The sequence below is a fragment of the Anabas testudineus genome, chromosome 13 (genome assembly GCF_900324465.2).
Source record: "Anabas testudineus chromosome 13, fAnaTes1.2, whole genome shotgun sequence".
Lineage (NCBI taxonomy): Eukaryota > Metazoa > Chordata > Actinopteri > Anabantiformes > Anabantidae > Anabas > Anabas testudineus.
Window position 1 is genome coordinate 7,878,769 of NC_046622.1, and position 14,690 is coordinate 7,893,458.

The 14,690-nt window shown below is 41.4% G+C and overlaps 1 protein-coding gene across 1 annotated transcript in view; it reads right to left on the reverse strand.

Annotated features, from left to right (window-relative positions):
• Nucleotides 1–11,241: 11,241 nt before the first annotated feature.
• Nucleotides 11,242–14,690, reverse strand: part of zgc:153039 (uncharacterized protein LOC767698 homolog) — a 48,091-nt gene continuing 44,642 nt past the window's right edge. The window contains exons 12-13 of the mRNA XM_026341438.1: nucleotides 14,277–14,423; nucleotides 11,242–13,953 (exon numbers count right to left, since the gene is read on the reverse strand). Coding sequence (XP_026197223.1) covers nucleotides 12,989–13,953; nucleotides 14,277–14,423 — 1,112 coding nt within the window. The 3' untranslated portion in view covers nucleotides 11,242–12,988. The remainder of the gene's footprint in view (nucleotides 13,954–14,276; nucleotides 14,424–14,690) is intronic.

A 14,690-nucleotide genomic window follows, 5' to 3' on the forward strand; every position in this document is an offset into this window, starting at 1 on the left:
TGTCAGCATGTTTCCTGCCGTAATGAGACTGAGGCTCGGCAGAGTGAACAGCGTGTTGAGTCAAACTCCTCCGCCGATCTCGACTTATTAATCAGACAGAAAGAGAACGGGAGGCAGAGAAGGAGCAGAAAACTAGAGAGAGGGAGCAAAATAATAAAGGGAACAAGACGAGAGCAGAAAGGGTAAAGTATGAAAGACGGAGGTTGATTGAACAAACATTTGACTCTTCTTTTAGCTCTGATTTTGTCTCCACCAGCTCCCGAGAACAATAAATAAGGTTCTTTAGCTGCTAATTGCTCTGTTTTGTTGAAACAGGATGATGAGAGTGATGAGACTGAACCAATACAGTATTATATAATACTATTATTAATATAAAATATTATGTTGCATCTCTAAAAGTTATGTTTCAATACAGAATCTTTAACAGGGCTGTTAATCATTAAATTATTGTGAGCAGGTTCTACTTATTACCACGTCTGTGTAAATTTGCATTTAGTGATACAGAAGCAGAAGTTTTAAAGCCTCTGTCTCAATAATATTCAGTAGAGAAGTTTCAGGTTGCCCCAGAGGCCACGTCGAGAAATGTCTCGGGGGGGAAAAACACTGAATTGTTTGTTTTTCCAATATCATATGAGAAATACTAAAAGGTGATATGTGAAATATTGACTTGAAATGACAAAAGAAATTCTTTCTTTTTATAACGTCTGGGCATATTTTACAGTATAATTTACCAGTGGGGGCGGATTAAGGTGGACAACAGAGAAGTGGAGGTTATTAGTCTGTAAACTAAAAAAGCTTCATAAAGACATAAAACTTTAGATCACACTCATTCAGTCCCTCCACATCTTTATTCCTAAAGTTTTTGCACATCCACTCCAGACAATAAGACTCAAAGTTCCAGCTTTCATAATAAGACACTCTCTTTAACGCTTATACACTGTCTCAGCTCGTTCTTACTGTTTCCTCCCCACCCATCCAGTGTCTCTTGGCCTCTGTCTCATTATTCAGCTCTATCTCTGTCATTTCAATCTGTCCATTCTCTCACCTACTCGCTTTCTCCTCTCTCGCCGGTGTTTTTATTAGAGGAGAGTATACGAGTCTGGGGGTGATTCCTCGATTGCTCCAGCATATGTGAGTGAGGCCTGTAAATCTATCATCGTAGGCCGGTCTCTCTGCACATACACACACGCACACTGCTGAATTTCAATAGTCCCTCAGAGGAAACCACATATGCATGTAGCATAAAGACTGAAAAGGAGAGAGGGATGGGAAAAGAAAAGGAGATGTGAACGTGGTGGTTGAGGGGTTCAATGACAGGTAAGTTTAACCCTTCACACACACAATCACATCTTACTTACAGTGTTGGGCTTCAAAGTAAAAACCGGAGGGGGGGGCACACCTTTCAGTCACACCAGGATCCCACAGATGACTTGAGGGGTGCTAACTGTAACTCACGAAACACACGCTGTGTCCCACATTTGGAAGCTTGTAATTTCTACAAGAAGATGAGTTTCATATCCTCGGATGCTTTGCGGTGATTTATCTGTAAGTGAGACAATATGCGAGACACACAGCTGTTCCCTCGGAAAATAAACTTGTTTTAAAATGACAACCAAACCCCATTAGCACACAGCGTTTTTACAAAGTCACACATACATAAGCCTGTTTGAAATAGATATCCTGTAGCTGTTTTTTTTTGCACTGACTGATGTTTGCTTCATATCCTCCAGCAAAGAATAAAAACATATACAATTTAGGAAATCTAGTCTGGTTGATGAAAGTTGTGTTAAACAAGAAAGAGAATTGTTTTTTTAAAAGCGGTCTTTGCTTACAGGGACTTTCAGGGTTTAGCGTTTGATGCTAGAACAGCAGAGGTGGAGCTATAGGCTGGGGTGCGTGTGAGTCGTCCACAATAAATGACTTTTAGAACCAGACACATTATTTTAATACATGTATGGATTAGGTTATTATCACACATACAAAAACTGCCCAATGCAAAAGTGTTTCAGGAAAATTGCAGCGTTCAAAACAAAAAAGGTGGACTAGGACGCTTCTGTTTTGAGAGCTTGAATCCGCTGCAGCAATTGAGGTAACACAAGAGCGACTGGCATCGATCAACAACACACAAGCCAACGCTCACCATACTGTGGTAATTGCATGCAAAGTGAATTGCCAATCTCCAAAAGGCACATGTGCATCTTTAATATTTGTGCAGTTATTTCTGAGTAATTGTGTGCACTGGCACTCTAGCTCATTCAGTTGTTCTGGGTGATGATACAGTATCAAAGTCACCTTTACAGTAGTGAGATGGAGGATTAGGTGATGAGCTTCTTTAATTGTACAATAAAATGTGATTAAAAATGAAAACAAAAAAAGTTTCAGCCTAAATATTGTCTCAATGAATCAACTATTTAACAAATCAAACCAGAGACTCATAAAAAGGAGTTTTTCAAATTTAATTTTGGGTGTTTTAGATCCACTGCACTTCTGCAAATGACTTCAAATTTCAGATTTATACCAGAGGAAAGTTGAATACAGACTTTATGTTGCGACAGTGTGCTTCAATCCAGACAAAGTGCACGAACAGCTTCAAGACAAAATGGACATTTAAAGAGGTATTTTAGAGGAAAGCTATATTCATATCAGCAGTGGTAGTTTCTCATCAGTAGTCAGTACTTTTATGAATGAAACAAACGCGGTGAACTCGTTCAAAACAGATATGAAATGCTGCAGGAGTCTGATGTGCTTTTCTTTCTACCTGTGTGTGCTGTTGTGATTGCAGAGTCCAGGACGCAGCGTAGCGTAAAGCCACCGCTTCAAACCGCACTTAATCACACACTGCAGCACAGAGTAAATATCTAATCACACACACACACACACACACACACACACACACACCGGGTTGCATGAATGCTGATGCACACACTAATGTCTCTATCATAAACAAACACACACACACTCGAACTTCACTACTTAGAAACATATACTGACACGTGTCTTTCTATCCATCTTTTTCCACTTAGTGTAACGGTCAATCCATGCAGGGACACACACACACACACACACACACACACACCACTGTTTGTGATCTATCTCAATGCCACGCCTCAACAGATTCAATCAGAGGGGAGCCTCTGTTTTTTTCCTCTATCTGTTGTTTTATTTTCCTGCTCTCTCTTTCTCTCTTTCGTTTCTCAGTTGGAACCAAATAACTTTAGTCTCATTGTTCCCACGACTCTCACAATAGAACCAAAGACAGACATTCAACCAGACCACACACACACACACACACACTGAGAAGAGTGAAGCAGGGACGACAGAGTTATTGTTGATATGTGTGTGTCTATATACACATCTCATGACAGGTGGTGGAGCAGGTGACAGGTGGAGTGAGTTCCACCTCGATCTCCGTCCATCCCTCAGGATTTATTACACACAACACACTGATCAGTTTGTGTTACTTGAACTGTTCATTAATGACACCTGTTTTTATAAATAGTTTTTATTCTAGATGCATTACAGACTTCACTTCCTGTTAAAGTGTTGGCTGTGCAAAGACTTATACAAGTAAAGTTGGTGCAAGAAGATCGAAGGAGAAACACAACAAGAAGAAAAGTGTACATTTCATTTGTTTTCATCTTGTGTTTTAAAATATAATTTCCTCCACAGACACTTCCAAAAGCATTATAATGCTAAGGTGCTATGTTCTGTACTTTAATATATGTAGGTGTAAGAAGTTCAAGAAGTTCATCCAAAACTTCTGGAAATTCAGTCTTTGTCAAATGATGTTGTGATATTAGGATCTGTGCTAAATTCATTTCATTTTGACCACTTGGTTCAAACATGCAGCTTGTAGCATTGAACCTCTGTTTCTTACCATCTGGCAAACCTGAGTTCAGATTTTAAAGAAATATTTGTTCCACTATGTTCAACAGCTACTTGTTAACTTGTCTGCTCAGGTGTACGGAGCGTTTTTTAATTAGTGACAGCAGCTGCCTGCTAAACCCCAACAGTGTTGATAAGGAAAAGGTGAGTGAATTAAAACTGTAAAACCAAAACAACAGTCTGAAAGAAGCTAAAACACTCCCTATGGTTTGTGATCATGGGTGACCTCGTTCAGTTCATGTGTAGGTATTTGATTAATTCTTTAAATAATCATCCGCAGCTGTCTTTCTGTATGAAAGTGTTCTCCTTCAGTTGAATAAATCCTAACAACCATCTAACGGCGACAGCACTGATATTTGGACTTCATCTGATTTGCTTTCTAATTTAAAACAAATCACACACTCTGATCCATTAGGCAACTTGATTGAAATGCGTTGCCAGCACACACGGCTGCAAAGTCAAAACACAAATGTCTGTGCTTCTGCACCCATTAAACTAGTTAGTTATAACTCGGTATTCAGGGTGTTGACTTTCTGAACAGACCCATGATACACAGATCTGTAAAAAGCCTATCGCACCCATTAGTCTCAATAAACTTTATTGTCATTTTAGTTGTAAAATATCCAAAAGACAAAATAATAAGTCAGATAAAGCACAAGGTCAAATCTCTAAACACACGGTGAACTAGAAGCTGTTCAGGTCAATATGGACCCTCTGGCTTTCCGTAGAAATCTCACTCCACACCACATACAGCTATATGATGTCACTATAACACTATCATAGCTTATTGTCATTCAAACTCACCGTTAAACATAACAATAATGTAGCTGAACTGTGTGGAATGAGAATCACTGAAAGACAAAATGCAAAATACAGGTTCACCCGCTTCCTCCTGTTGTGTCTGTTTTTCTCCACTGTTCTCCGTCTTTTCGTGACAACTGAGAAAAAACACAATTCACAGCTTCCAGGCACAAACCATAGAGGTGGGGGCCCCTGAAATATGGCAGCGGACTGACTAATTAAAAAAGAAAATCCCATTTACGCATCGACTTTTCATATCCCAAGACCAGTTTGATACGCTTGATTCAATACCAAATTCTAAAATCTCACCTGAGGCAGCGAATATTGCCGAGCGTCTGAGTCTAAAAGTCTAAATCCATCTGTTAGTGTGAGAAGCTAAGCCTGCTGCTGTCTGCCTGAGCAGAGCAGGTTGCTCTGCAGAGTTAGGCAGATGTTAAAACTAAATGAAGATGTCCTATCTCATTTCCTCCTGCTAACCAGATCACTACTCCCCCCCCCACATCCTCTCTCTTTGATTATGTCAGTTTCTTCCTCTTCCCAGTATAAACTCCGCCGTCACGACTGACTTTTATATGACGGTACCATTTTCCACAGAGGCTAAAGAACACACTAAGCAGTTAAAGTGTCAGCGGACATCACTCTACCTTTGGTGTTACCTCAACGAACAAATACACACAGCTTCTCTTTGCATTTTTCAACAAGCGGCGACTCCATCCATCAACAAAATGCTATGCCATTTGTGGCAGAGGTTTGATATTCGGCTGGTGAGTGATTTCTTCACTCTGAATGCATTTTGTATTTCCAGTGAAGTGAGAGTAACCATGGTGACTTCCAGATTTAGTACTGAATGAATGTTGACGTGAATGAAATCACGAGTGCTGTGAGAGATCATCATGCAGTCAGTGACAGCTCCGCTTTTCACCGAGACAGTGAGAACTTTTGAACGGTGTTTACAGAACGTAACGGCTGCAGATTTTGAGGAAGGTAGAAATGTGTAATTTAAAAACGTCCTCTTCTTTGATCATCTTAAACCCACCACAACCTCGTCCCAGCCTGGAGTAGGCCAACAGGATCTTACTGACTGTCCACACGATGTCAAGATTAAAAACAGTGGTGTTTTGTTGGCTCCTCGCAGAAAAGGAAGAGTTTTCATGGAGAGTTTAGATTAAAAACAGCTAGTGTGAGTAAAAAGAAAGTAAAGATGGAAGAAAACATGTAATCAGTGTCTTCTTTACTATCAACACTCCTGGATCAATCTGACAAATGAGCCTTGGCTGTTTTGAACACATCTTTTGAATCTGTTTTTTCCAGGTAGGTCCGGTTTCCAGAGGTACCTATGATCATTGCTGCCACCATATCACACTATGAACACACTGGTAACTGTCCATGCATGGCTACATACATATATCCTGTGTTGTGGGTGCTATATCAGCTCACTCCTGTCAAAATGAGAGCTTTAATATTTCTATTTATATCAAATGGGAAGTTGGAGGTAACAGGTCTCTATAATCATACTGGTACATGGTCTACATGGGGTTATGATTATTGTTTCACAGTATATTTTTATTACCTCAGTAGGTTTCATCCCTGTAATGCAGCATATTTTCTAGATTTGTATTTATAAACGTTTTGTAAGTTGTGTTAAAATTAATGTTTTGAAGTAACATTGAGGGAAGAGCACACATTTCCAAGCACTGTCTTCTTAAAGAGACATTTGTGCATCACTTTGTGGCCTGACTGGCCTCACTGGGGACCAGTTCCCTGCCCTACCAGTGTTAGAGTGTTTGTCTTTTCATTGACCCCCACTGCATCACTGTTCCAAAAGCCTTGTTGAACTTTTACTGTAGCAGCACGCTCACTTATTTTCATGACTTTAACTTGTCTTTCAACTTCTGAAATCTGATTAATCACACACACCAATGATCATTTAAGTAAAACACTCGCAATTAGCCTGTGTGACATTTTGTTTCTGTGTTTAGTGGATGCATCCATAACGGCGTGTGTGTGTGTTGGATGTTAAATGAACCCTGTGGGCGTGCTTTGGCGTAGGTAACACTCCATTACTTGTCCATTTCCTCTGCATGGCTGGCCTGAACATTTTACTCACAGCATAATGCACTAATTACTGCTGTAAACACACACAAAGACAAACACTCATAACCATTACCTCGCTAATTTCACTGAGCCTCTCTGTCCAATTCCACGCAAGCGATCAGTCCTGTCTTGACTGTCTAAGGAGACATAATTTGTTTGTTCCCACAACAACAAAAGAATGACCAGATTCAACCAGGCTAAAATGAGTGGGCGGAGGAGGGAGGTGGAGGAAGGGGGCAATTTCATCTTCATCACCGAATAGATGTGATTACATCTGTGGGTAAGAGTGGGGAGGCAAAGGAGGGGTGAAGACAGGAGGTGACAGTCGGTGGAAAGATAATGACAAGCAGCAAGAGTGAAGTAGAACAGAGCAGATGAGGTCTCCAGCCCCCTTTTTTTTTTTTGTTCGTTTGGGTCACTGCTCTGATTACTGAAGACGAAATGAGCAGCAGGGAGCTTTTTCTTAATATTGTTTAAGCAGATTGATAAAGAGCACGACGACACGATGCCACAGTTGCGTGGTCGGGGCTTGTAGAGCTCAATAGAAAGAGCTTGATTAAATTCTTGCTGTGGTGGATTACAAGATAAGACGACACTGAAAAGGTCCAGTGAGGAAAAATGAGTGTTTCTGAGGAGAACAATGTTTACTTTACTACTACAAAAGGTTTACTTTGTGTGTTGTTTAATGTACGTCAAGGTGTAAGTTCATCTCATGTCATTATCTGATCTTGCTGTTCCTATACTGTAGAAGGACAGACGCTTGACATCAGTCTTCTGTCTCTTTCTTTACCACATTTTGTTGGACTGGGGGTCCAGGGTTTATTCTACCACTTGTGCAAAGACATCTTAGATCGGCTCCATCCCATATAACCCTTTACAGTCTAGTATAAAGTGCAGCAGCCAGCCAACTTTGCCATCCATAAAACCACGCAGCATTAAGACTAATGGAGAAACTATGGCGGCTAAATCTTCTAAATAATAGTCTCATTTGTTTAGTTATTTACCAAATGTCCCAAAATCAAGGCAGCAATGATTTATTCATTTCAAAATGCTACGCGAGGCACCTTTTTAAGAAAGGCAACTGTGCAGAGAAAGTGTTGGAGAACAAAAGGTGACAGGAAAGAAGAAAAAGGGAATCTGAAGATTAATTTTGCTGAGCGGGACGAGTCGAAAAGGAGCAGGCAGCTCGGTGGATAAATGGAGAGTCAATGACAGGAAAACTTGGGGAAACAGATGTTAAAATGAGAGTTGTAGACAGGGGGGGCTGTGTAGGTTGCCAGCACACTCACACATACAGTATGTTTACTCAGCCTGTTTCAATTACATGTTATTAATATCGAATCTGCCAAGGAGAAAGCACCAATTCATTCCCACTACTCACAATGGTGCTGAATACAATCAGCAAGGACACACACACACACACACACACACACACTAGAGTACAGCCTTAGAAAAGAATCCCGCTGCTACTGCTAAACTTGAACAAGGCCACGGATAAACAGGAGCGTGACCTTTCAGGGTCATTATACTAAAAATACTTTGTCTAAAAAAACAAAAACGCGTTTCTGAAACTGTGGCAGCAGCGGTGGCACAACAAATTGAAACAGTAATGATGTTCAGCCATCTTTATGCACCTCATCCTGTCTCACCTGTATGTGGAAATGAATGAATATCACAATGCAGCACAGGTCACCTGAAACGGAATAACAAGGAAGGGGCGCTGCTGTACGTGCAGCTCTGCAAACACAGTCACAATACATATTCATGTATATCACTATGGGAGACTGAACATGGACTGCAGTGGGACTCACACTGCTGACTCTGTAAAGATATTCTAGTTTACTTTATCCCGGGTGATCTAAAACACCAAGTGAAACATAACACTATAAAAACAAAACTATAAAACTGCTAAAAGACCAAATCCACAACGTGAAACAGCAGCTTTAAACAAGCACGTGCTTTTCTCCTGCATGTGAACTCAACATCATTCTCGGACATGGACTCCGTTTGCCGTGCAATCACAAACACGAGCAGAGGACAAACTTGACATCAAAGGGAACCTTGTGGCTCCGTGGATGCGACAGGCGTGAACCAGGCTCGCAGAGCATTAGCAAGTGATAAAAAAACCTGCTCTGCTCAGCACTGCGGTGCACTACAAAGAGCGGTGGACCACTGGATCCACCCTGCAGGACAGAAAAAAGAAGCTATAGAACCAAAACTAGCAGGATTATGACGGATCCACAGCAGACGAGCAACAGCCTGTTCCAGACAGAGAGACACTTTGCACTTCTCAAGTCCTCATTCTTCATACTAGTCTTGTAGCACAACCTTTGTGCCCCACGCTGCATTTTATTACACATGTAATCTGTGTAGGTGACAAATTCTGAATTTTCTCTGTTTTTTATTTCTCTGCTGCCAATCGCAGCTCCGTTGTCAGCTGTCCGTTGGCGTTTTTCCTTTTCATTTCAATAAGTGGGACTCAACCCATGCTGCTGTTATTCAATCATCTTGCTGCTGTCACAATTTTAAATTGTTACTTTTCAGGTTTGTGTTCTTGACTAATGTGACACATCTCCTCCCAGCTCCAGAGTGTTTCCACTGTTCTCTAAGGTCAGTTTTCTATGCTGCATACCTCATATCAAATATATTTAATTCACCACAGCTTTTTAATCGCTTCTTTTAATTAGTCTCTTCATAATGAGATGTTACACAATCCATCAAACGAGAACATTCAAATACAGAGGACACTCATCTCACTCCTCTGAAAACATTTTGCATTAATCAACATTTTCAGAGAAACTGTGAAGAGTTGTTTTTCCTCAAGCTCGACCCTAATTCATTTCTCCTGTTCAAACAATCGCATGCACAAACCTGGTGAGATGTTTGAGTTTAAACAGCTTATCAACTTTCAGGCTTATGAGCGAGACGGCAAGAAAGAAGAGTCTGTAAAGTAAAACGTGTATTTAGAAAAGTGCAACATAACTATTTTAAAACTCTAATAATGACGTGTAGGTTTTGCTCATCTCCTTTGAGATGATGTGCATGATGGAGTTTTAGTTTGCAGATCTATGTTGCAGAGCAGTTTGAACCCCGTACAAGTGTCTGTACTGTAATCTGAATGTGCACATTTGAATGCAAACAGGAACTCGCAGGAAAAGCCAGAGGTCTGTTTGGCTTCCAAAAACCTCTACTAGTAATCGAATCTCGGTGTCAGTGAGACCAAATTCGACTTGACACGCCACCCTCTCCTTCTCCTTCCATCTCTTCCCCTGATCCGTCTGAAGACTCTGGCAATCTGCGTGTCATGTAAAATTAAGTGGATGTGAAGATGCAGAGAGGAAGATGAAATGGAAAGTGTGATAAAAATTATAAGTGATGAAGTACGGATGTGTGTAAGCTGCTGGCGTGGCTGGTGGTTAGGGCTCTGACACGCCATAGAAGTGACAAGGTAGTGATAAATTCCTGCTGATCAGGGCTGCAGACATGACAGAGTAGAGTTTTACACTTGGAGGCAAACACACACACTCAGACTGATGGCTTCCATCTTTGATTTTGTCTCTCTCGCACACACAGACACGCACACAGGTTCAGGAAAACCCCTTTAGGTGAACAGTTCCTCCCCTCCTCCTTCCCGTCACCATCCGGGTTGTTGTAGCCCGCAGCTTTTTTTGTTTTAAGAGATCCTCGTGTCAAATCTTGGTGACAAATGCAATTAGAACAGCTGTAAAACGATTTTAGAACTGAAATACAACCCAACATATGTAAATGGATAAACACTGCATATTAGAATTCAACATATATATTTAAAATAATTACTGTGCTTTTTTTAAATCCAGATTGATGGATCCACTAATTTTGATCATTATTTCATTTTCACCGTGCCAAAGATGATGTCTTCACGCCTTGTTTGTCTGACACATAAAATGTGAACGAGTAATTAGTTATCAAAATTGTTTCCAATTAATTTCCTGTCCATTAGCTGACTGACGGCTGAACTTACAGCTCAAACTGAGTCGAATTTATCTCCACACAAGTATTTCCTACTAAACACAGACACACGTCAAATCCTCTCAGAGCTGGGGTCTTTCCCTCAGTGATAAATGTCAGCCTTCCTCCTCCTGAACAGATATCGATGGTTATTTGGGCTTATTTCTCCAATCTGTTGTTCACCTCAGAGAGGAGATGGATTCCATTTCTGCCTGGTTGGCAGCGAGGGTGGCTCTAGGACAAGGTAATTTGGCTGGCTGGCACCCTCTAGTATCTGTCTGAGCTGCTGAGCTATCTCAGCTCCTATTTCCAAGCTTTACCTCAAACAAACAAGTATGTGTGCACACACAGAAACCCCTCTGCTATCTGCTGCGAGACATACAAGCCGGTCTTCAGCTGAAATGAAACAAAGTCTGGACAGTCTGAGCGGTTGTTTAGTTTGATCTAGATTGTGCAAACAATCTCCCAAGGAAGTAAAAAAAAGGACACATAATACAAATGTTTTATTTTTTTGTCATTTCAGTTTACATCTTGTAAAGTGAGAAGATTTCAGAAGTAATTCAAACGCTGAACATTTCATTTCTTCAATAAACGAGTGGGTTTTTTTGGGGGGGATTCTCTACGTTCAAAAGCAAAACTGTAAAGACACAGATTTGAAGACATGTAGTGTCATCGGTGGGTTGAGGAGCGTGGGAACCAAAAAAAGGACCCATACATGGAAACAGGAGGGATCCAATTGGCCCACAAGTAAACACACATGACAGGGACAGGGGGTCTAGTAATAGCCTTTTTTCCAATGTAATTCTGGGCTGCACAGATGTGTCAGAGTACCTGTGACGAAGATTGTCAGAAATAATCTATTTTATATGTAGTGACCCCAACGCTTACACCAGTGTTACACTGAACATTATGGGATACAGATTGCACTATGCACACGTCAAGGAGTTGAAATACTATTTGTCACTGCTAGGTAACACAGATGGTGCAGCTTAAGTGAGACTGTGTAACCTCTGACAAGAAGAAATTTGACATTCTTTGTTTTACAAATGGTAAGTTTTATTTTAAGTAGAGAAATAAACCCTTTGTCAATTCAATACAACACACCATCGTATTTAGCTACGGCCACGCTATGTTTTATCCATTACTGCCATAGAAAGGCAAATGTCAAGTTACACAGGTTCACTTTACATGCTACAAATACTTTGGTTAAAGGCCAAAGCTGCAGATGTTAGGAATCATTTAGGCACTTCAGCACTGATGATGGTCAAACAACGTGGTCACTAGTGAAGAAGAACATTTCTAAAAGTTACACAGCACCAAAACATATAAAGAAAATCAATAATATAACATGAATAATCACACAAGGTACAGCGCTGTAAACCTATCTGAAGTCGATTTGGAAAGCTGCACAGCGTGCAGTTTGGCAGGAGGAAAGATAAAAGTGCACTTGGGAAAGAGTGGGAATGTCGTCCTGAGACTTTTTTGGAATAAAACTTTTAGCACCAAACCTATTAGTACCTATTATTGTTCAATACCATAATTTCTTCTAAGTTCCTAAAATGAAAAAACAGATTTCCTTCAAATGACTGTTTTAAGGTCCAGTTGGACTGCATGATGGACCGAGTCCAAGCTTCAGCTACTTAACTAGAAAGGCACTTTGGGATCTGAAGACATATGATCGTTGTAGGGATTGTGAGCAGCAGCAGCATCACACCAAAACTATTAAAAAACGGGGAAGATTTTGCAGAACAGAATGAACCTCTATATCTTAGGCAGGAATGAAAGACTTGATGAGTGACTGGTGGTCTGAACAAGCAAAGATCCCGTCGACATTTGGACAATTTGTGTGTATTGTTAAAACGAACACCATGTGCTGTTTGAGTGTTTTTGCTGAGAACTAAGTACAGAACACAAACACTGTAAAATAAAGAAGGCATTAGATATTTGGACAAGATTTTCTGTGATCCTCAAGAGCCCAGGGTGCATCGTATATGTTGAGTCTTCATTCATTTCTAAAAATAGGTCCTACCTTTTAATTTTTTCTATATTGGTCCATATTATGAGAGGCAGTGCACAGTACCACGCCGGTGAAGAGGTTTGTGGTGATACTCTATTAAAACAAGTTCACATCTTTGTAAAGAAACCAGCAGCTGGTGGGAACACTGCAGAACCCAGAACCTTCAACATTTAAGGCACACTTCATCGAATGTGTCACCACTGATCAAAGGTCAGTGGTGATAACAGGTGTAACGCCGTGGATAAGCAACGTTGGGCCCAGGTCCTCAGTCAGCAGCTCCAGTTGACTTAAGTAGGAGGCGTAGCGGCGGGTGTCAGCAGGGGGTCGAGGCAAGTACAGGAAACGCACAGCAGGCGGTGGCAGGGCTTGGTCCAAGATCAGCTTATTAACAGCTGACAAGTAGTCATCAGAGAGGCGCGTGGCATTGCTTGGGAAGCTGTTAGCATAATCATCTTCACTTTCCTCCTCCTCATCTGTTTTCGGCTTCCTTTTTTCTTCAGTGGCATTAAGAGATTGTGAAGGATGTTTCTTGCTCCACTCACCCTGACGTTGCCAATGTAGCGCCACCTGCTGGTCCCAAGGCACAGGGTAGACCTGAGCTTTAATTCTCAATTCTTTCAGCAGCTGTCCCAGCTTCTCCTGTGACCCTCTCACACTTCGTCCCTCCTCCACGCACAGGAAGAGGCGGAGAGTAGCTTTGCGCCAGGCCCGGACCATGTTCAGGATACATGCTAGCTGTAGCAGGAACAGAGAGCAGGTATCAACATAGCTACTGCTGTCTGGACGAAAGAGGTTAACTGGCCAGACATCAACATACACAGCACCCATCCCTGGGGATGTGGAGGGGGGTGAGAGGACCTGAGCTCGGTCAAAATTGTTAAAGTATCGTGCCAGCACAACATTCTTAAGCATCTTCATGGCATCTGCAATGATCGCCACATATTCCTGGGCCCCCAAAACTTTCCCGTCACCAAATTCCCCATAATCCTGTCTGTCACTGGACCCTCGCAGGGGAGAAAAGTGGAAGAGAGGAGGCTGTTGCTCGATGTCTTGTGAAGGGTCCAAGGTATCTGTAGGCTGACTGGTAGATAGAGATTGATCTGTCAGCTTGTCCCTTGGAAGACAGTCATCATAGAAACCAAGGACAAGGGTGTTGGGACGCATCCCACCTGGAGAGAGGGGGAGAGAAAGAAAGTACAACAAAAGAAGGAGGATAAAAGACAGATGAGAGAAAATATGAGACCTCTTTTATACAATCGAATGCCAATAATTTCTCAAGTTGTTAAGTGAAAGTCTCAAATCCATTTAGTTAGCGATACGCTAACTATACGCTAAGAGATGCATAAGTACAAATTTTAGTTAACTTAAAAATAAAAAATTAGCATATTATTTCTAAAGAGAAATGAGCTTCCTGCAGTAAGACTCCTAAATAGCAACCAGTGTCCTTACTGATGAACAAGGTCATTAAAGCGATGATGATAGTGGTACTGACCTAGACCAGAGATGAAGAGGAGGTGTTGGACCCCATGACGCACAGAATCTGCCAACGTCAGGTTCACAAAGGCTTTGATGTTCAGATGATCCACCAGGGACAACCAGGAGTCATACTGGGACTGAAGAGGGTCAGATGGTAATTTGTCTGGAAGGGTGGGGGGAAAAAAACAAAGCGGCGTAAGGTGAGAAATATAGTTCGACAGATGAAGAGTAGTGAAGGCCAAGAACAAAAGGCACACAGGTAAAAGGAGAAAGCATAGAAGTGAAGTCCGATGGAGCTTGAATCAGACACAGAGACGGCTATGAGACTTGATGTTGTGATGTAGTGGGTCAAAAAGAGAAAAAGGAGCAAGCACAAACGACAGCACAGACAGAATGTGAGACAGAGAGAAAGACACAAGGAAGCACAAAC